This window comes from Sinocyclocheilus grahami, unplaced genomic scaffold, assembly GCF_001515645.1.
Source record: "Sinocyclocheilus grahami isolate Dianchi unplaced genomic scaffold, SAMN03320097.WGS_v1.1 scaffold338.1, whole genome shotgun sequence".
NCBI classification, from domain to species: Eukaryota; Metazoa; Chordata; class Actinopteri; order Cypriniformes; family Cyprinidae; genus Sinocyclocheilus; species Sinocyclocheilus grahami.
This window is the reverse complement of record NW_015505517.1, coordinates 819,265-840,875: the sequence shown is the minus strand read 5'-3', so window position 1 is coordinate 840,875 and position 21,611 is coordinate 819,265. Positions and strand designations below refer to the sequence as shown.

General features: G+C 37.8%; 1 protein-coding gene and 2 long non-coding RNA genes across 5 annotated transcripts in view; 1 reads left to right on the top strand and 2 right to left on the bottom strand.

Moving 5' to 3' along the window:
* Window positions 1-507: 507 nt before the first annotated feature.
* LOC107602966 (son of sevenless homolog 2-like) overlaps window positions 508-21,611 on the top strand; it is a 24,856-nt gene continuing 3,752 nt past the window's right edge. The window contains exons 1-22 of one of the 3 annotated variants that reach the window (XM_016295619.1): window positions 508-1,339; window positions 3,317-3,442; window positions 5,249-5,380; window positions 5,466-5,630; window positions 10,628-10,834; window positions 10,961-11,104; window positions 11,214-11,324; window positions 12,425-12,523; window positions 12,611-12,738; window positions 12,825-13,480; window positions 13,628-13,709; window positions 13,959-14,081; window positions 14,427-14,539; window positions 14,631-14,853; window positions 14,929-15,048; window positions 15,185-15,347; window positions 15,441-15,558; window positions 16,096-16,268; window positions 16,356-16,472; window positions 17,098-17,359; window positions 17,469-17,510; window positions 17,597-17,726. In XM_016295619.1, coding sequence (XP_016151105.1) covers window positions 1,265-1,339; window positions 3,317-3,442; window positions 5,249-5,380; window positions 5,466-5,630; window positions 10,628-10,834; window positions 10,961-11,104; window positions 11,214-11,324; window positions 12,425-12,523; window positions 12,611-12,738; window positions 12,825-13,480; window positions 13,628-13,709; window positions 13,959-14,081; window positions 14,427-14,539; window positions 14,631-14,853; window positions 14,929-15,048; window positions 15,185-15,347; window positions 15,441-15,558; window positions 16,096-16,268; window positions 16,356-16,472; window positions 17,098-17,359; window positions 17,469-17,510; window positions 17,597-17,726 — 3,509 coding nt within the window. In that variant the 5' untranslated portion in view covers window positions 508-1,264. Of the gene's footprint in view, window positions 1,340-3,316; window positions 3,443-5,248; window positions 5,381-5,465; window positions 5,631-7,578; window positions 7,707-7,791; window positions 7,957-10,627; window positions 10,835-10,960; window positions 11,105-11,213; window positions 11,325-12,424; window positions 12,524-12,610; window positions 12,739-12,824; window positions 13,481-13,627; window positions 13,710-13,958; window positions 14,082-14,426; window positions 14,540-14,630; window positions 14,854-14,928; window positions 15,049-15,184; window positions 15,348-15,440; window positions 15,559-16,095; window positions 16,269-16,355; window positions 16,473-17,097; window positions 17,360-17,468; window positions 17,511-17,596; window positions 17,727-21,235; window positions 21,608-21,611 lie in introns of those variants that run through there. The other 2 variants (XM_016295617.1, XM_016295618.1) reach the window with 2 other exon arrangements.
* Window positions 8,475-11,561, bottom strand: LOC107602973 (uncharacterized). Its single transcript, XR_001611087.1, has 3 exons — window positions 11,550-11,561; window positions 10,823-10,824; window positions 8,475-8,565 (listed from the first exon to the last, which is right to left on the bottom strand). It is a non-coding gene; the product is annotated as an uncharacterized lncRNA (long non-coding RNA).
* LOC107602972 (uncharacterized) overlaps window positions 12,113-21,611 on the bottom strand; it is a 14,049-nt gene continuing 4,550 nt past the window's right edge. Inside the window, exons 2-3 of the long non-coding RNA XR_001611086.1 lie at window positions 14,226-14,229; window positions 12,113-12,395 (exon numbers count right to left, since the gene is read on the bottom strand). This is a non-coding gene — a long non-coding RNA (uncharacterized lncRNA). The remainder of the gene's footprint in view (window positions 12,396-14,225; window positions 14,230-21,611) is intronic.

Genomic DNA, 21,611 nt, shown 5'->3' with positions numbered 1-21,611 from the left:
GGACAACTTTAAAGGCGATTTTCTCAATATTTCGGGTTTTTTTGCACCCTCAGATTCCAGATTTTCAAATAGTTGTATCTCGGCCAAATATTGTCCTATCCTAACTAACCATAAATCAATAGAAACCTTATATATTCAGCTTTCAGATAATATCTAAATCTCAATTTGCTTAAGTTTACCCATAATAAAAAGTGTTTACATGATTTTACGTGACCATTCCGCTCTTGACCACACGATGGCAGTGGGTTGCTGGAAATTTGGGGGCTTTTTAGATTTATAGTAACTGAAATAATCGTGAAAAATAAATAATATTTGGAAGTACAACTGGCAAGGCGCTACGGTCTATTTAAACTTATTTAAGATTAATCAGTGCCGTTTACTGAAAGTCAAATACAATCGTTTCATTGTTTAAATACTTTTGGAATATACGCTTGAGTGTATGTGTGTTTATTGTTGCCAAAATAAGACGTCGCATGTATGTGCTATGTTGCTGCACTCACTCGCTGGTTCCCTCCCTCTGGCCTGCGCAGATGCGGGAAGCGCGCGCAGTGAGCAGCTGTGATTACACCGTCATGGACACGAGCGCACCACATCGGAGTTGAATCGGGACGTTGCCAACAACAAAAACAAAGACATTACACACCGAATTTTCGTCGGATTACAGCGGATTAAGGCGTCACTTTTGTGACTGGAATATGTCCAGCAGACGGGCTCCAACACCATGACAGTGTCGCGCTGGAGAAACTCCTGCTCCCGCGCTTCATGAAGAGTCTCGAGGCCGCAGAGCCGCCGCGCTGCTCCGCCAGATGTGCTGCCGTTAACCGCATGCGCAACACCGCCAGACGAACACCAGCCTGACGACACTCAACGCTTGCTTTTAACATCTCCCCCTCTGTAAAAGACATGACATCGGCTGTCCTGTTTGGGCGAGCTGCCCGACTAGCATGTGCGGCTAATTTCGGTGTAAAGTTATGTTAGCGGCTAATTAGCGCACGACTATCGCGACACTCCAACGGCTGTCAGGACAGAGACCCAGACACTTTTACACTCTTTAAAACTACTTAATTTGATTTACAAACAGTTTTCCCCCACAGAATGAGGTGTTTCACGTGTCGGAAAGCCTTGCTGGCCCGTAAATGTGGTAGAGTTTGAGTTTGTTTTGAGTGTGCGTGCGCGCCGTGAGAGCGGCTAAACCTGGGTGGTTGTTCCCGGAGCTGGGAGCGCTCGGGGCCGATGCGGAGCAGCGCGGGCGGCGGCCGCAGGCATGCAGCACGACTTCGGCTCCAGCGAGGAGAACAGCGCGAGATGGCGAGGCCTGTTCGTGCAGGCGCTGCGAAAGGTACTGACCCTGTTCGGTCTGCCATTCACACTTCTCGTTATGTTTATATTGAATCTCAAGCGTAATGAGTGAGTTTTAAAAACTATCTCTGCAGAACTGAAATCTAGAGTTCTCTCGTATGATGATTTGCACAGCTGTGCGTAGTGTCTGCTTTGAGGTGTTCCTGAAGGATGCGGCTGTGCAAGATGCTAATAATGTTTCTTGAATTATATCATGGCCTAAACGCCATACAAGCACGGTTTCACAGTTGACACTTTGACACGACATGTCTAGTCTGGAGAGTTCAGTTGGTTGGTTTTTACTTTTTGATGGGCTTTACCTTTGACCAATGAGTCCAATGTTTAACTATCATGCAATGTTAGTCCTTTTTTTAAAAATTACACTAAATGTGTGTGTGTGTGTGTGTGTGTGTGTATGTATATATATATATATATGTATATATATATGTATGTATGTGTATACACACACTAATTTATTTTTTTGGTTGTTTTATTTAAGATTGAGGGATTCCAGGGATTCCCTGCCAGAATAAATGAAAAATGTATTCCAGATCTCCCTTCTGTTTTGTTCTTCTCACTACTGCAAGCAAAATATCTCAGTACCATCAGGGGACCGTGGGAGCAGATGGTGTGTGTGAATGTTTTTGGTTGTGAGAGAAAGAAAGATTTAGGCTGCATCTGATCTGATGCTGAAAATGATTTTTGCTTCCAACCAAACAATCCCTTAGAAATAAATGTGAAGTGAGTGACGCACTGAAACTGAGGCAAATAAAGAACTTGAATTATAAACAACATATTCACAGATCATTACTTGAAGGGAAAGTTCAACAAAAAAATGAAAAGTAATTTACTCACCCGCATGTCATTCCAAACTTGTATGCCTTTCTTCTGTGAAGCATAAAAGAAGATACTTTGAGAAATCTCTCAGTCTGGTTATTTTACAATGGAAGTCAATAGTAACCAAAACTGGTTACCAACATTCTTCCAAATAATGTGTTCTGCAGAAGAAAGTCATAAAGGTTTGGAACGATATGAGGGTGAATAAATAATAACAGAATTATCTATTAGTCGATGCTCTGTTCCATGTAAGTTATATTATTCAAACCTACAGCGTCAAGATGTAAATATACAAAGCATCGCTTTTAAATATCATCCTGGATGTTTTTCACTCTGGACGTACACTCACTAGCGCTCACATCTCTCATTTTCTCTGCCTGCTCTCCCTTTCTCCACATCAATACTTTTCTGTCTGCTACTATCATCCCCCCCATCCCTGGAGAAGACAGAGGGGTAGAGTGTGTGTTTGTATCTGCGTGTGTGTGTATGTGTGTTGTGGGGTCCCAGTAGAGTAGCTCTCAGTGCCTAATGGAGGACGGCATGTAACCAGACACTAGAGCAGAGAGCACAAGCCATCTCTCATCTGTGTATTTGTGTGTGTGTGTATGTGCTTGCATGCATTTGCTTTGTGTTGTCAAGCAGTATTTCACAGTTTGACTGCAGAAGTGGATTAAATCTTTGTTTAAACCTGTGTTCGCCCTTAACCTTTCACCCTTCATAACACAAATGCTAATTTTTATTTTAGACTGCTACTGTTTGCACTCTCTCTCTGACACTTTTTCTCTAACTGGTTTTGCCACACTACCTGAACAGACTGCATTCCTATTTCAGGACACAGCCCAGTAAGGTGGGAGGGGGATAAAATAGGAAATTGTTATTTTTTATTTTTTATTTTTTCCACCAAACTGAGAGCTGAGAAGGTGTGTGCGTGTCTGCATGTCAGATGATGTCATGCTGCCTTTGTAATAGTATGTCTATCTATAAATGTGTGAGAGAGCTGTGATCAGAGACCAGATTTTTTTATAACTCTTTATTTTTATCGTTTTTTGTATGTGCATTTGTCTTGGTGATACCATTCAAATGCATCTGTGGTTCAGTGTTAGAAGAAAGTTATAACTTTGTTCTGTTTTTATATGTGCAGGTGCAGTTACAAGTGCATCCAAACCTGTCGGCTAAAGAAGATGCGCTCCAGCACATTGAGGCACTCATACTACAGCTCCTGAACAAGCTGTGTGTTACACAGCCCAGAACAATAGCTGATGTCGAGGTACACATACAGACATATCAGTGATAGGCGGTGTTATTATTTACTATATAGAGTACTATAAGGAGAAATGTGTCAACTGGCAGCAATTGTGCTATACAGATGGTGCTATTGGTGGGGATGACTGCTTTACTTTATTTACAGTGGCAGTGATAAAGATACTTGAAGCAGTGTAAAAAATATTGAGTGGTACGTGTCCTAAACAATCAAGACTAAAGCGTGCAATTTGCATAATTTTCAATTGAGGTGCCTGATGTATGTCTTCAAATGAGGCTCATCCATTCAAAATCTTCGAGTTTTAATTCTGACCTGTGCTGGCAAAATTAGTCGGAATGCGCACAGGCTAATTTTGAGCTACATGCAAAAAATAAGTGAAAAATGTCAAATTTGAGGTTTTCACAAAAATGAGTTCATTAAGCCCTCGTCTAGCAATCCCAATGCTCCAAATAGCAATTAAACATCTAAAAGTATCTTTATTTGTACATTTTCTGAGAGGAGTACCTTTTCTCCGCTCGCTTCTCACGCTGACTGTTATCTGAAGTGTGCACATAAAGGCGCTTCCGACTGCACGCGATCCCGATACACATATACACAGATTTTCAGTAGGCTAAATATATTTAAGTATTCACGCAAACATAATCTGTTATATCTTAAGTGAACGTTTGGGGAAAAATATCGGGTGGCTAACATTATATTAGATCTGTGCATTACACTATGTCTTAATATAGGCTGTCTGTTGCATTAATGTTAATCAAACAATAATAAAAAAGAGGGAATCACTCTCTGCTCTTGATTGAACTGCTTTTGTAGTTTTAATAATCAATTTTATTTGTAATGAGCACACAAGTGTTTTTTACATTTTACTTTGTTTTTCTTACTTGAATACTTACGTTTAGATGTAAAATGAAAAAAGTAATAGACTATACACTTGTTTCTGTCTTATATTTGTTTGTTTTTTTGCATCTGTTCTTATTTATAACAACAAACATAAATTAAAAATAGCTATATTGTGATTATTAATCTAGTAGTGATTATTAAGAAAAGAAGTGGAGGTTGCTAGGTGATTTTGCTTTGGAACTTTCAGAAAACTTTAAATCAGTTTTTCTCTAAAATCAGATTCCAACTAATCATACATCATTTTGAAGGTCTTTTAACGGAGAATGTAAAAATAAGAATAACTCATTTTTGAAAATTTGCTCATTGTGACTCATTTTGTCAGGACAGGTCACAATTTCATTTTCAGTTTCTTGTGTTTAACTTAAATATTACATCATTTAAAGCTGTTTTTGCACTGATGCAGACATGTCATCATTTTTATGAAACATTAATTTAATGATGAGACCTTTTTTGTAATCAGGCTCTCAAAAAGTATATAACAATTTGGATATAGATTTATCGGCCAACATATCGGTTATCGGCTTTCAAAAATAAAGAATAATCGGTTATCGTATCGGCCAAAATTTTCATATCGGTGCATCCCTAATATATATATTTTTTTTACTTTATGATGATAAGACAGTTTAGACTTGACAAGAAGTGAAGTGGGAGAGAGGGGGGTGGTATCAGGAAATATACTCAAGCTGGGATTCGAACTCAGGACGCCTGTAGCGCAACAGCGCTGTATGTTGGCGTGCTGCCCACAAGGCTATCAGCGCCGTTTGAAACATATGTTTTTATGAACATAGTAAAATTATGAGATCCCCGTGACCCTTAATAGTACCTGACAGTTAGACACAAATACATGCATACAATCAGGAAGTACGTGTGCCTGATCAGCTTTGTCACCTTTGACTTGATGTGTAATCACAGGATCGTGTCCAGAAGACGTTCCCGAATCCCATCGATAAATGGGCCATGGGAGACGCTCAGGCTGCGATAGAGAAGCGCAAGCGAAGGAACCCACTGCTGCTGCCAGTCGATAAGATACATCCACTACTGAAGGTGCGAAAACCTCAAACACATACTCAACATTCACAAACTGCTAGCTAGCACACAGAGTAACACATGGCTGGTTTTGTGTGTGTAGGAGGTGCTGGGTTATAAGATCGACTATCATGTGTGTCTGTATATTGTTGCTGTGCTGGAGTACATCTCAGCCGATATCCTCAAGCTGGCTGGAAACTACGTGAGCAACATTCGACATTACGAGATCAGCCAGCAAGACATCACTGTCTCCATGTGTGCTGACAAGGTCAGAAATGTGTGGGTGTGTGTTTTTAAAAAGTTACTGATTCATCATGTCTATATAAGTAGTTGTTGTTTCTTGAAAGGATTTTACGAGTGAAATTACTGAAGAAATTAAATTTAGCGATGACATAAGACAATTAATGCAACTTTATTTTTAATGTGTCTGAAACATGGAGACATTTTTAATCCCTAATTAAATTCTAAATTTGAAAGGATTTTACGAGTGAAATTACTGAAGAAATTAAATTTAGCGATGACATAAGACAATTAATGCAACTGTTTATTTTTAATGTGTCTGAAACATGGAGACATTTTTAATCCCTAATTAAATTCTAAATTAAATTAAATTAAATTAAAAGATGGACAATTAATTAAGAAATGGCAATTAAGTCATTACAACCCTCTATGGACACTTTGGCAATTGAATCGCCATCGCCATGTATATTTATTTTAGTTTACTTGCCAGACTGATATACTATATGCATGTATGTGTTTAAATATATATAAACACACACACATGCATATATAGTATATCAGTCTGGCGAGTAAACTGAAAAATTATATATAATGTTTGTAAAATGATGGCACAGCTTTTTAAATATCTGAAAGTACATTCTTAACATCAGTCAGTCAAGCATTATATATGATAATCAAGTATTATTTAATGATATAACTTTAGTAATTAGAATTAAAACCTTGTATGAATGCATGTTAGTAATTTTAACTGAGCTTAGGACTGGTGGTGCTGCTTTTTTGGTTATTCAATATTTCAGTAAAAAAAATGGGAAAAAACGAATACTAACAAAATAATAATCATAATAGTAATACTTAGAATTCTACTAATAAGACCGATATAAAAATGCACTAGGATTAATGAGCTGCTGGATTCATGAATTCATTAATCAGGTTGTGTGCTTTTGCTCAAACTGATTTGCTGAAATCAAAACCGGGACAATAATAGGTGAGCGCCAGCCAATGAGATTGTCGTTTGCTCATTAGTTCTGCCCACTACCAGAGAACCCGGCAGTTCTTTAAAGCTGAAGAATTCCAAAGGAACTCTGTTATTTAGACAGGAAAATACAGCAAAGAATATCGTATACATCTATCAACATCAATTCTGCATGTTATGTAAGACTCTCTCTCTATTTGCGTGTTTGTGAGACAAAGTGACGGTGAGTCGTGCGCCTTTACACTAGAGTTTACAGTACGTCAAATACAGGTGCGCTGCGCATCCGTTGAGATGAACTGAAAAATAGCACAGATCGCTTGATGGAGTGAGACTCTGAAGCGCTGCGCTCAGTCAGTGTTCGGCCAGTGAAAATATATCTGTGCTAAACTTATACTTAGCCCCCAACTCGCGTACTGGTGAGTAAAATCTGAGAATTTATTAGCCATTGGCTAATATTAGACATCATTTAGTCACCCAGAGTCAGTGTTAGGGGTAAAGCATTACAAGTAACGTGACTTACGTAATCAGATTACTTTTGTCAAGTAACTAGTAAAGTAACGCATTACTTTTTAATTTACAAGAGAATATCTGAGTTACTTTTACAAATAAGTAACGCAAGTTACTTTTGTTTCCAATTTATTGACTGACAGCTCTGGTGTCGCCATGGTGACAGAAATCAGAAGATGTTAATGTAGTTCTAAAATAAATATGAATATGCAATAATTCATCTCACTCACATAAAAAAAAAACAGATTCAGTATTCCTCAAAATGAATAAAAATAATGCAACTCAGAATATGACGCAAACCTGCAATAATTAAATGTTAAACAACACAAATATCCTTTATGTATTTAATCCCATTCTAATAACCAATGTCTTTGCTTCTGACCTTCGATGATCCAGTTCAACCGTACTAATAAGCAAAAATGACTCTAGACAAACATTTGTGTGTCTTTGTTTATTGCTGAAGTGTGTTGAAATCTTGATGTGTAATCACAGGATCGTGTCCAGAAGACGTTCCCGAATCCCATCGATAAATGGGCCATGGGAGACGCTCAGGCTGCGATAGAGAAGCGCAAGCGAAGGAACCCACTGCTGCTGCCAGTCGATAAGATACATCCACTACTGAAGGTGCGAAAACCTCAAACACATACTCAACATTCACAAACTGCTAGCTAGCACACAGAGTAACACATGGCTGGTTTTGTGTGTGTAGGAGGTGCTGGGTTATAAGATCGACTATCATGTGTGTCTGTATATTGTTGCTGTGCTGGAGTACATCTCAGCCGATATCCTCAAGCTGGCTGGAAACTACGTGAGCAACATTCGACATTACGAGATCAGCCAGCAAGACATCACTGTCTCCATGTGTGCTGACAAGGTCAGAAATGTGTGGGTGTGTGTTTTTAAAAAGTTACTGATTCATCATGTCTATATAAGTAGTTGTTGTTTCTTGAAAGGATTTTACGAGTGAAATTACTGAAGAAATTAAATTTAGCGATGACATAAGACAATTAATGCAACTGTTTATTTTTAATGTGTCTGAAACATGGAGACATTTTTAATCCCTAATTAAATTCTAAATTAAATTAAATTAAAAGATGGACAATTAATTAAGAAATGGCAATTAAGTCATTACAACCCTCTATGGACACTTTGGCAATTGAATCGCCATCGCCATGTATATTTATTTTAGTTTACTTGCCAGACTGATATACTATATGCATGTATGTGTTTAAATATATATAAACACACACACATGCATATATAGTATATCAGTCTGGCGAGTAAACTGAAAAATTATATATAATGTTTGTAAAATGATGGCACAGCTTTTTAAATATCTGAAAGTACATTCTTAACATCAGTCAGTCAAGCATTATATATGATAATCAAGTATTATTTAATGATATAACTTTAGTAATTAGAATTAAAACCTTGTATGAATGCATGTTAGTAATTTTAACTGAGCTTAGGACTGGTGGTGCTGCTTTTTTGGTTATTCAATATTTCAGTAAAAAAAATGGGAAAAAACGAATACTAACAAAATAATAATCATAATAGTAATACTTAGAATTCTACTAATAAGACCGATATAAAAATGCACTAGGATTAATGAGCTGCTGGATTCATGAATTCATTAATCAGGTTGTGTGCTTTTGCTCAAACTGATTTGCTGAAATCAAAACCGGGACAATAATAGGTGAGCGCCAGCCAATGAGATTGTCGTTTGCTCATTAGTTCTGCCCACTACCAGAGAACCCGGCAGTTCTTTAAAGCTGAAGAATTCCAAAGGAACTCTGTTATTTAGACAGGAAAATACAGCAAAGAATATCGTATACATCTATCAACATCAATTCTGCATGTTATGTAAGACTCTCTCTCTATTTGCGTGTTTGTGAGACAAAGTGACGGTGAGTCGTGCGCCTTTACACTAGAGTTTACAGTACGTCAAATACAGGTGCGCTGCGCATCCGTTGAGATGAACTGAAAAATAGCACAGATCGCTTGATGGAGTGAGACTCTGAAGCGCTGCGCTCAGTCAGTGTTCGGCCAGTGAAAATATATCTGTGCTAAACTTATACTTAGCCCCCAACTCGCGTACTGGTGAGTAAAATCTGAGAATTTATTAGCCATTGGCTAATATTAGACATCATTTAGTCACCCAGAGTCAGTGTTGGGGGTAAAGCATTACAAGTAACGTGACTTACGTAATCAGATTACTTTTGTCAAGTAACTAGTAAAGTAACGCATTACTTTTTAATTTACAAGAGAATATCTGAGTTACTTTTACAAATAAGTAACGCAAGTTACTTTTGTTTCCAATTTATTGACTGACAGCTCTGGTGTCGCCATGGTGACAGAAATCAGAAGATGTTAATGTAGTTCTAAAATAAATATGAATATGCAATAATTCATCTCACTCACATAAAAAAAAAACAGATTCAGTATTCCTCAAAATGAATAAAAATAATGCAACTCAGAATATGACGCAAACCTGCAATAATTAAATGTTAAACAACACAAATATCCTTTATGTATTTAATCCCATTCTAATAACCAATGTCTTTGCTTCTGACCTTCGATGATCCAGTTCAACCGTACTAATAAGCAAAAATGACTCTAGACAAACATTTGTGTGTCTTTGTTTATTGCTGAAGTGTGTTGAAATGTCGTCTTCTGCATTCTACTGTACGGACGTAAATTTACTTTCCCTTCAGCCCGAGGCTTATTCATTTCACTTTTGGTGTGAAAAGGCTTTTATATTTGCCAAAAATAATAACTTTTTTATTTTAAAAACAAACAAGCAAGCCCTGTCCAGATTTAAAAAGTAACGCAAAAGTAACGTAACGCATTACTTTCCATAAAAAGTAACTAAGTAACGTAATTAGTTACTTTTTTAATGCAGTAACGCAATATTGTAATGCATTACTTTTAAAAGTAACTTTCCCCAACACTGCCCAGAGTGAAGATTTAGTCACATATGCGAGTGATTTACTCGCAATGTAGAGGGTTGCATTATAAGTCTCTGTTACACTAAATTTAATTTGAGTTCATCATATCTGAAACCTGCAAAATATGTTGTCGCTGGCCCTAGGGTCAGTGATAAATCTAGCTCAAGATGATGCAAAGATTTACAAAAAAATCAAATTTAAAATACATGCGTTAAGTTCTGAGAAATGTTGTTTATATTCATTCAAATGTAATGTTTCTTAATTCATTTTTTTTTTTTTTTTTTTTTTTTTTTGTTACTGTGATACCATAATATTATCTTAAAAACAAGTGATCTAAAGTTTTGTGATGCTCATCATTATGGTCTACAGGGATCTGTTATTTTATTTTTGTTCTTGTTGCTGTTATTTTCAAATATTATTATTTTATGCAAATCTACTCTACTCCATTACATTAAGAAATAGTCATAAAAGCTTTTTTCTGAATTAGTAGGTCTGAATACCATGACCAATAAAGATTAACTACAAAAATTATAGTGAATAGTTGAAATTGATTATTTTAATGTATTAACAGTATTGCTTTTGTGTGTGTGCCTTCAGGTTTTAATGGATATGTTCGATCAGGAAGAGGAGATGGGGCCGTTGTCTCAGAGTGTAGAGGAGGTGTCTTCCTCTGGCGTGCTCACATATGATGACCTTGTGCGTCTGGAGATCGCTGAGGAACGTCAGTATCTGCGGGAGCTCGATCTTATCATCAAAGTATTCCGCCAAGCCTTTACGTCCAGTAGCAAACACTTCTCCACTCAGGTGCGTTCTTCTGACCAATCAGAACATGTGAACTGATGTAAATATTCATACTGGCAGAGATAAGCTGTTTGCATTCTCTTTATCATCATTTATTCTCGGTTTTCTCTCTCTCCACTATGTGTGTAGGATGTGGAGCTGGCATTCAGTAATATTCTAGAGGTTCACGAGTTAACAGTTAAGCTGTTGGGTCTTATTGAGGATGCTGTAGAAATGACAGCCGACGGTAGTCCACACCCCCTTGTGGGCAGCTGTTTTGAAGACCTCGCTGAGGTACAGAAACTCATAAACACTCATGAGAGTCCAAAAATGAGAAATACCGTCATATGATGTACCTTACTGCGCTGTTAGAAACGTTTGTGTGTATATCTGTTGTGTACAGGAGCAGGCATTTGATCCCTATGAGACACTCTCTCAGGACATCCTCTCTAAAGAATTCTGTCAACATTTCAACACACTGATGTCCCGCCCTACGGTTGCTCTGTACTTCCAGGTCAGCACCAACACTGGCCTCTGATTGGTTTATCTTTTTTCTATGACACGTAACCAATAAATTGGCAATATTAAAATTCTACCATTTTGTCTAAATAAATTCAAAATAAAAAGTTAATGCTTCACTTTAAATTTATGTGGCACAACATTATAATGCACAGTATGAAAAATGGATATTAATTTTGAGATTTGCTAAAGATTACATTTAACAGTGTTATTAAATTACTAACATATTGTTACGGCAATGATAAACTAAATGGGGAAAAAAATATGTGGACAGAAACATGCACAATTAAATATCCAGTTTTAACAGATACCAGTAAATTAAAGTAAATGATACTGGTTGATAACAGGTAGTGTCATTTTAGTATTATTTATATGCTTCAGTATTTATTAATATTTTAATTAGCTTTACTGTCATATTTTCATGGGTTTTTTTAGGTTTAAAGTTTTAGTAATATTGTTTTGTGCTTTTTTTATATATATATTTCTGTATAGCTTTGATTTAAATTAGTTTTAGTAATTTTAGTACTAAAACTTATTTTATTCCAGTAAGTTGCCATGGCAACATTTCTGATTTTCAGTTATGTTTTAATAGTTTTTCATCTGATATTTGTTTTAGTTTTTGTTACCAATAACAACACTGATAATTGATATATACCTGCATACCTAAAAAATTTCAACCTGTTTAAAAAAAAAAAGACAATATCTTCAGACACTGAGGATTGTCTTTTTATTTTTATTTTTTTAGTTTCAAACTACTTTATTATTGTAGAGTATTGTGAATAATTTTTGTAGAGATATTGTTTATGTAGGTTAGTGTTGTATGGATCGGTTTCATGTTTGCTTCACTTTTATCCAGTACAGTGCCTCTTAGAAGTGACAAATTTAAAACGCTGCTTTTAGAGTTTTGCTAATTAACACCTGTTCTTTCATTAGTCGAACTTGGAAATCATATGTACCACATTTTGAAGGCAAGTAATCCAATGTAAAAAGAGACTTGTGGGGACAGGGAGAGGGCGGGCGTTGGAATCAAAGCCTTCATCTCTGCAGGCATGAGCTCAGATGTTCTCTCCTGTGGTGTGTTTCTGTGTGTTTCAGTCAATTGCAGAGGGTTTTAAGGAGGCAGTGCAGTATGTGCTTCCTCAGTTGATGATGGTTCCCGTTTACCACTGCATGCACTACTTTGAACTGTTACAGGTGAGTACTAAACACACTTCACACTCAGTCAGTAACCTACAGCTGTGTAATGTGTTATTTAAGGTTTGTGTATCATTGTCTCTGTAGCAATTGCAGGAGTGCAGTAAAGACCAAGATGACAGAGAGTGTTTAAAACAGGCTCAAACTGCACTGATCAACCTACAATGCAGCATTGAACGCATATATGCTAAGCACCAACCACGGCGCAAACAAGGGTAACACAAACACCAGGGCTTGCACAACCATGTGTCTGTACCAAATCCCATTTTCATCTTTCTTTTTTGTGACTTTCTTTTTTTAGGGAGCCGCTGTATCGGTTATATAGTCGTGCATCTCGCAGCAAGCAAGCAGCAATAAAGCGTATGAATGACATCCAGAGGAGTATTGATGGCTGGGAGGGCAGAGATATCGGCCAGTGCTGCAGCCAGTTCATCATGGAGGGGGCGCTCCTACGGGCCGGAGCCAAGCACGAACGGCACAACTTCCTGTTCGACGGCCTCATGATAAGCTGCAAAGCCAACCAGAGCTCTAGGTTGCCGGGCGCAGGCAGTGGGGCGGAGTTTCGTCTGAAAGAGAAGTTTGTTTTACGCAAGTATCGCATTGTAGATCGTGAGGATTCACCAGAGTTTCGGCACGCGTTTGAGCTGGTGGGCCGCGAGGAAAGCAGTGCAGTGTTCAGCGCACGTTCAACGGAAGAGAAGAGTGCATGGATGGCCGCGCTGGTCACGCTGCAGTACCGGCCCACTCTGGACCGCATGCTGGACACAGTCCTGCACCACGAGGAGCAAGCACAACCGCTGAGGCTGCCGTCACCGGATGTCTACCGGTTTGCCATACAGGATTCTGAGGAGAACATTGTATTTGAGGAGGGAGCGCAGCGCAAGACTGGAATCCCTATTATTAAGGCCGGGACAGTAGTCAAGCTTATTGAGAGACTGACATACCACATGTATGCAGGTACAGAATAAAACACTCCTTTAGATCAAAAGGTTTTTAAGAAAGAAATTCAGTCAAAGGTCTCCAAAATTTTGCCTACCAGTGTGTTCATTTGTGTGTGTCCTTGGGTGCCTTTTATTATAAGTACTGTTCTTCTTTTCCACACAGACCCAAATTTCGTGCGTACATTTCTGACTACGTACCGTTCTTTCTGTAAACCACAAGACCTGCTCACACTACTGATTGAAAGGTAAAGCACACATACACTTGTGCCTCACACATGTTGAGTTAATGAGAAGAGAGGAATTCTGTTAAATTATTCACAGCTCTACCATCACTCTAAAATGTTGGCATGTCCATCTGGGAGTTTGTTGCCTTTTCACGTATTGGTTTGTAAAGTTAACATCGTCTGCTGTTTCTTTTTGTGTTTCCCTTTCATGTTAGGATGTATAGTATATGCATGCAATTTAGTTTTAATTGTTTCCCCATGATGCTTCAGGATTGAGATTCCAGAGCCAGAGCCATCAGAAGCAGACAGAGAGGCACTTTGGAATGGAGAGCAACCAATGGCGGCCGAGCTTCAGAGATTTCGCAGAGAATACGTGCAGCCTGTCCAACTCCGGTAAAACACACACTCATGATAATATAACAATTTAAAATAACTGTTTTCGATTTCTATTATATATCTTAAAAATGCTATTTATTCCTATAATGGCAAAGCTTAATTTTCAGTAGCCATTAAATGTTGATTTGGTGCTAAAGATACATTTCTTATTATCATTATATACTATACTATACTATTATATATATAATTGTAATTTTTTTGTAGTTTTTTTTTTTTTTTAAGACTCCGTCATCTTCATCTTGTGCTCGGTTCAGTCAATGTCACCACACACAGTCCTGCTGTCCATCAACACTAATAGTGTCTGTGAGCTCGTCGGTCTGATGTCTGTATGTGTGTCATTAGGGTTCTGAATGTATTCCGTCAGTGGGTAGAACATCACTTTTATGACTTTGAGAATGATCCTGAACTCAGCTGTGGACTCGAAGAATACCTGACCAGCACCACACAACTTAGAGGTACATACACACTAACAATGCTGATACTCATACATACACACATACTCAATGAGACGCACTCAAGTTTAGAGACTGATATTCTGTTTTAAAGGTAAATCGATGCGCAAGTGGGTGGAGTCTATCATCAAGATCATGAGGCGGAAGAAACAAACTCAATCTAATGGGATCAGTCACAACATCACCTTTGAGAGCCCACCTCCTCCTATTGAATGGCACATCAGCCGTCCCGGAAGCATTGACACCTTTGACCTCATGACCCTTCATCCAATAGAAATTGCTCGTCAGTTAACACTTCTAGAGTCTGATCTGTACAGGTGAGCAAATCAGAACTATAAGAATGTATAAGAAAGACAGTGCATTGACTAATTATTGTACATTTGTGTGCTTAGAGCCGTTCGTCCATCTGAGCTGGTAGGAAGCGTTTGGACAAAAGAAGATAAAGAGAAGAATTCTCCAAATCTGCTGAGGATGATTAGACACACAACCAACCTCACACTGTGGTTTGAAAAGTGAGTAACTAGCACATAGCCAACTGCATCATCTCCATAAATAGTACAACACATTTTATGTTGAAGAAAAACATCATCTTCATTCTTGATGTTATCGATTCTGTAAGTGAATTCTTTGTTTCTCTCTGTCACTCAGGTGTATAGTAGAGGCTGAAAATGTGGACGAGAGGGTTGCTGTATTCTCTCGTATTATTGAGATCCTGCAGGTGTTTCAAGAGCTCAATAACTTTAATGGAGTTTTGGAGATTGTAAGCGCCATCAACTCCGTACCGGTGTATCGTCTCGACCACACGTTTGAGGTGACCTGTTCGTTCATTATGCACTCATAGTGTGAATCAGAATAGTAATTTACAGATAATAATGGAATATGTGGTTATGTTGTGTATATGTAGGCCGTGCCTGAGAGGAAGAGGAGGATTCTGGAGGAAGCAGTTGAACTCAGTCAGGATCATTTTAAGAAATACCTGGCCAAGCTCAAATCCATCAACCCACCTTGCGTACCTTTCTTTGGTAAGAGAAAGAGCTGCTTTGTAACAAACTAGCATGTATTTACAAATGCACTAAGTTTGGGGTAGTAAGGTTTTTTTAATGTATTGGAAGAAGTCTTTTGTGCTCACTAAGGCTGCATTTATTTTGTCAAAACCGTAAAAACAAACCGTAATAGTGTGAAATATTACAATTATTACAAAATAACTTTCAATTATGTATTTTCAAATGTTATTTATTCCTGTCATGGCAAAGCTGAATTTTCAGCAGTCATTACTCCAGTCTTCAAAAAAATGTTGTGTTGCTTGATATTTTTGTGGAAACCAATTCTCGGATGAAAAGAAAGTTCTGAAAAACTGCCTTTATTTCAAAGAGAACACTTTTGTAACATTATGAATGTCTTTACCATAACTGTTGATCAGTTTAATCTATCCTTGCTGAATAAAAGTATTAATTTCTTTCTTTCAAATCTTACTGACCCCAAACTTTTTAGCAGCATTGTACACGTGTGTGTATTTGTGTGTATGTGATGTTTCCTGTCTGTCTGCTTTGTGTATTCAGGCATCTACCTGACTAACATTCTGAAGACTGAAGAGGGAAATCCAGATTTTCTAAAACGTGATGGAAAAGAACTGATCAACTTTAGCAAAAGACGCAAAGTAGCAGAAATCACTGGAGAAATCCAGCAGTACCAGAACCAACCCTACTGCCTCAAAGTAGAACACGATATAAAGGTCTGTATGTTCATTACTCACTCTCACTTTTTTCCTCTACCTCCATCTAGTTCTTATGATGTTAAGAAGAGTTTGTTTGTCTTGTAGAGGTTTTTTGAGAATCTGAATCCAATGGGAAACATGAGTGAGAAGGACTTTTCTGACTACCTGTTCAACAAGTCTCTAGAGATTGAACCACGGAACTGCAAACAGCCACCCAGATTTGTGAGTTTTGTTGTTGTTAAAAACACTGTTTATATATATATAAAATGTCTAAACTTATTATTTTTAATTATTAAATAATTAAAACGAATACAAATTATTACATTCACATTTATTGACGGCGTCAATTTATTTGTTTGGCAGCGATGTTTATTTGGTGAGGTTGTTTATTTATTAATTTATTTATTTTTGACTTTTTGGCATAAATGTATACAATTTAGCTTGGAATTATACAATTAAAGCTAAAAATATAAGTAAGAATAGTAGTAATAATATAAACAAAAAGAAAACACTCTAATCGACTAGACATTATATTGGAAATTATTTTTGTGTGAAATGTTTTCTAAACCATTTTTCTATGTATACATTTCATGTTGCTGCTTGTCATATAGACAGCTTCTGACTAATCAATTTTGAAAATATGTAGTTTAGCCCATCTTTATTATGGATCTATGGCTTCTTTCTGAACATTGATGGTACGAGAAAGAATTCTTTAAGAGATTAATCTCTTGACATGAATATAATAGAGCGATAATGTTGTGTTTTCACTGTGTTCACGAGTTATGTGAGGTGGTTTAAGTTTATAACAGTATGCTGGTTTTACAACTGAGTGTGTTGTGTCCTATAGCCCAGAAAGACTATGTATTATCTGAAGTCTCCTGGTGTTCGGCCGGTGCGGCAGGCATCAGGAGGAGGAGGGACGCTGAAAGGTCACCCAGTGCCATTAGAACGAGAGCCACCTCACAAAATCACCTTCAGGAGCATCGCAGAAACAGAACCTGAGACTCCCCCTTCTCTCCCCACCTCTCCAAACACACCCACACCTCCACAGTCTGCCAGCTCTGACCTCAACTCTGTGTTCATTGAGCCTGACCTGAGCAGCTCCTATGGTGAGAGAGGGGAGTGGCTGTAACTCAATGGTTAAGGATCTGCTAGTAAAATAGTGCATAGTTTTTTCCCTATACATGCTTAAATGGCTTTTTGTTTGTTTTTCTGCAGGTAACAACACCATATTTGCCCCAGTTTTGCTGCCTCAGTCCAGTAAGTGTGAAGTCCTAATTTCCCTCAAGCAGATCTCTCTTTCTTTGTGACAGACTGTAAGAATATGTGATTTCTCTATTTGTCAGAGTTTCAGTCTGTGTCGTGTGGCAGTTTACACCATTTGATGGGCGATGAGCTACTTAAACCCCCTCCATTACCTCCCCGCAGGAAAGATACCGCTTCAGAGACCAAGGTGACTTGCATAGTATTGAGGAAGTTACTTTGAAACTATACATGCTATAATGTCCACACACTGAATATAAAGATCCAAAAACATTTTTTTTTTCCAAATGAAGTTTTTGGAGCTATAATTTTCAGTGTGCGGACATTGTTTCGGTTGATTTAATTTTCTTTTTTTGTCCTGCACTTGAACTAAATTTTTGGGTCTTTTTGGATATGCACACCTTTTTGCATTTCTTTGAAACTATACATGCTGCTCATGATTTAAAGAGTTGAGAACATGGCTACAAACAGCTTTTAACAAAATATTTAACAAAAAAATGGAAACATTTTAATTATTCCCTTTTCTTTTTTTTTGACTTTGTGAGTTTTAGGACAATATTACAAAGAAAAAGAAAACAAAGCAGAACAAAAGACAAGATCAACTTAATAATACAATAGATAAATTATAATAATGATAACTTAAAAAAAAAAAAGTGTAGCTTAGGAAAACAATCAGTATAATACAATAGTTGAAGAAAAACACAAAAAATGCTAGAACTAAGATTCAGTCTATGTCCAACAATGAAACGTGTTCCCTGACATATTGCTTGAAAGGGCCCCAAGCTTTATTAAACTGGTTAGATGAGCCTCTTATAGAATGTTTGATTTTCTCCAACTTAAGAAAGGGGAAAAAAGGACATCACAAATTCATTGTGTTGGAGTTGGAGGCCTCTGATCCTTCCACTTCAGCAATATTAGTCGTTTGGCTAACAGCATGATAAAAGCTATACAATCAGACTGTATCTTTGTAAAATTATATGATACAGGAGTAATTCCAAAAATGGCTATCAATGGACAAGGGGAGATCGATTTACCTAAAAAACCAGAGACAATTTCAAAAACAGTGTACCAGAACCCCCTAAGCTTTATACAGGACTAAAACATATGTGCAGGAGAGGCTGGGATAAACCTACAGCGATCACAGGAAGGATCTATATGCTGAAAGTGCTTAGATCGTGCACACTGGACAAAGTTGAAACTATGTACAACTTTGCACTGCAGAAGTCCATGTCTTGCACAAGACTGAAGACTTGTGTATTCTATATAAGACTGATTCCCAGTCCTCATCAGAAATAACCATTTCTAAGTCATCTTCCCACAAAACTTTTATTTGGGAGAGGGATGTATAGAATGGCGCCAAAATTTTACAGTAAAGTGCCGATATGATGGCTTTCCATCTTGGAGGGTCCTCCAATAAATGATCAAATGGGGAACGTGCAGGGAACTGAAGGAAAATTTTGCGCACAAAGTCACAAATTTGGAGGTAGTGGAAAAAAGTATTCTTAGGAATATGAAACTGCTCGCACATCTGCTGAAATGAAAGCCCCCTCATGGTACAAGTCATTAATTTCCCTAATGCCTTTAGCATGCCAAGATGTAAAAGACTTATCAATTATTGAAGGGTTGAAGACATGATTAGAGTGAATAGGAGATTTAGGGGACATAGTTTGCCATCCGAAATGACGTCTCATCTGTTTCCAGATTTCAAGTGTAGATCTTACAAGTAGGTTTTTAGTAAATTTGTCACAGCGAAAGGAAAGAGGAGCGTAAACTAAAGCTGCTAGGGAAGAAGGCAAGCATGAGGCAGATTCAATGGCTATCCATGATAGGGCATCAGCCCCCGGATCTTCATATAGCCAGTGGAGTATAGGGCGAATATTTGCGGCTCAATAATAACATTGAAAATTAGGCAAAGACATTCCGCCCAGTGACTTAGGACGCTGCAGAAGACTTTTACTCATTCTAGCAGGTTTTCCATTCCATATAAATGAGGTGAGAGCGCTATCCAGCCTACGAAAAAATTAGTTGGTAATAAACACTAGGATGCACTGAAACAGATAGGTGAACTTATGCAGCACATTCATTTTATTAATGGGAGCGAGGCCCAACACTTTAAATCCTGTTCAACTTCTGTTCCAATAAATGGGGGAAGTTCTCAGTAAAAAGTTTAGAAAAAGTATTAGGCACACGTATACAAAGGTATGTAAATGAGTGGTAAACTTTAAAAGGGAAAGAAGAGGTAGAGAGCTCCCGGGCAGCATTATGGATAGGAAACATTTCACTTTTCTGTAAATTCAATTTATAGCCAAAGAGCTATAAAGGATCCTTGCTGTCTATGGGAGGGTCAGAGAGCTCTCGGATTACATCAAAAATATCTTAATTTGTGTTCTGAAGGGTTTGGAACAACATGAGGGTGAGCAATTAATGACAGAATTGTCATTTTTGGGTGAACTATCCCTTTAAATTAGACCTGTTGAAATGTATTATACAAGCTACTGTTACTTTAACTGTTTAAGCAAATTATAGAGCGCCCATTTAGAGTAGTACAGTAAACACAACCAAAGCAAGTTTATTTATATAGCACATTTCATACACAATGGTAATTCAAAGTGCTTTACATAAAAGCAAGTAAAATAATCATTAAAAAAAAGCACAACAATGAAACAAGGAATTTAAAAACTTTTAAAATTGATTTCAAATGAATTTTTTAAACAGTTAAAAATTGAAAATGATTATATATAAAATACAGTGCAATCAGTTCGGACGTAGCACAGTGCTCATTCAATAAATGCACAGCTAAACCGATACGTTTTGAGTCAAGATTTAAATGTGGCTGCGGGCAGCATAATAGCTAAAAGCGGACTTCCCTTGTTTTGGGTGAACCCTTGGTATTTCTAACTGACTCGATCCTAATGATCTGAGTGGTCTGTTAGGTTTATATTCAGTGAGCATATCTGCAATGTATTTAGGTCCTAGGCCATTGAGTGATTTATAAACGAGTAAAAGTACTTTAAAATCAATCCTAAATATAACTGGAAGCCAGTGTAAGGACCTGAGGACTGGTGTGATATGCTCAGATTTTCTGGTTCTAATCCTGGCAGCAGCGTTCTGGATGAGCTGCAGCTGTCTAATAGTCTTCTTGGGAAGGCCAGACTTCTTGGGAACCAATGCTAGTATTGGTATCAGTGCATCCCTACATTTATGGTTTCATGAACTTTCTGAAAGAACTTAAATTTACTAGACTGAATCAAACTTATGTACATAGGGGTGGGTGATATGGCAAAAATGTATTTCAGGTGGGATTATGATCTAGTCTTATCACAATTCTTTTTCAAGTTGGATTTGAGACTTTTTTTTTTTAAGTTACTGAGTTAGTACAACCAAACTAATTTCCCTATTAAAAAAATGTAGTCATACATGGTTAAAAAAAAAAGAAAAAGAGCACATACCCATAATACATATTACTTTTAGCATTTGTGACACTTATTTTGTTGCATTTTATTTTTTCTCTAATTCATTATTTAAAAAATGAATTGCAAATTATCAGCATAATTAGAGTGAAAAGTTGAATTAAAAACAGTATTATGCATTTCAGAATGTCTTTATTTGGTTTGTCCTGTTTATGCTTTACTAAGATATTATTTAGTCAATTTCACAGGCTTTCATCATTGCATCACGTTGTGCCGTCACATTTACACGAGTGCATTCTGTCCTCTCTTAAGTTGAGTTCTAGGCCTGAAAGTCCTCCCGCCATTCCACCACGACAGCCTCCTCCTCCTCGCCTGCAACCACGTGTCCCAGTAATCAACGGGCCGACAGACGGGCCGCTGCCGAGCCCCCCGCCCCCTCCGCCCCGTGATCCCCTGCCGGACACACCTCCGCCAGTTCCACAGCGACCGCCGGAGATCTTCATCAACTACCCAGTGAACATGCAGCCATCTCCAGGAGGCCGTTTCCACTGGGACTTCATCAGCTCGCCCAGCGCTCCCAACACCCCTCCCGGTACGCCCTCGCCCCGCATTCCGCCCCCCGGCACGCCTTCTCCACGCGTGCCTCGGCGCCCTTGCACACCGTGCGTCAGTCAACCCAGTCTGGTCC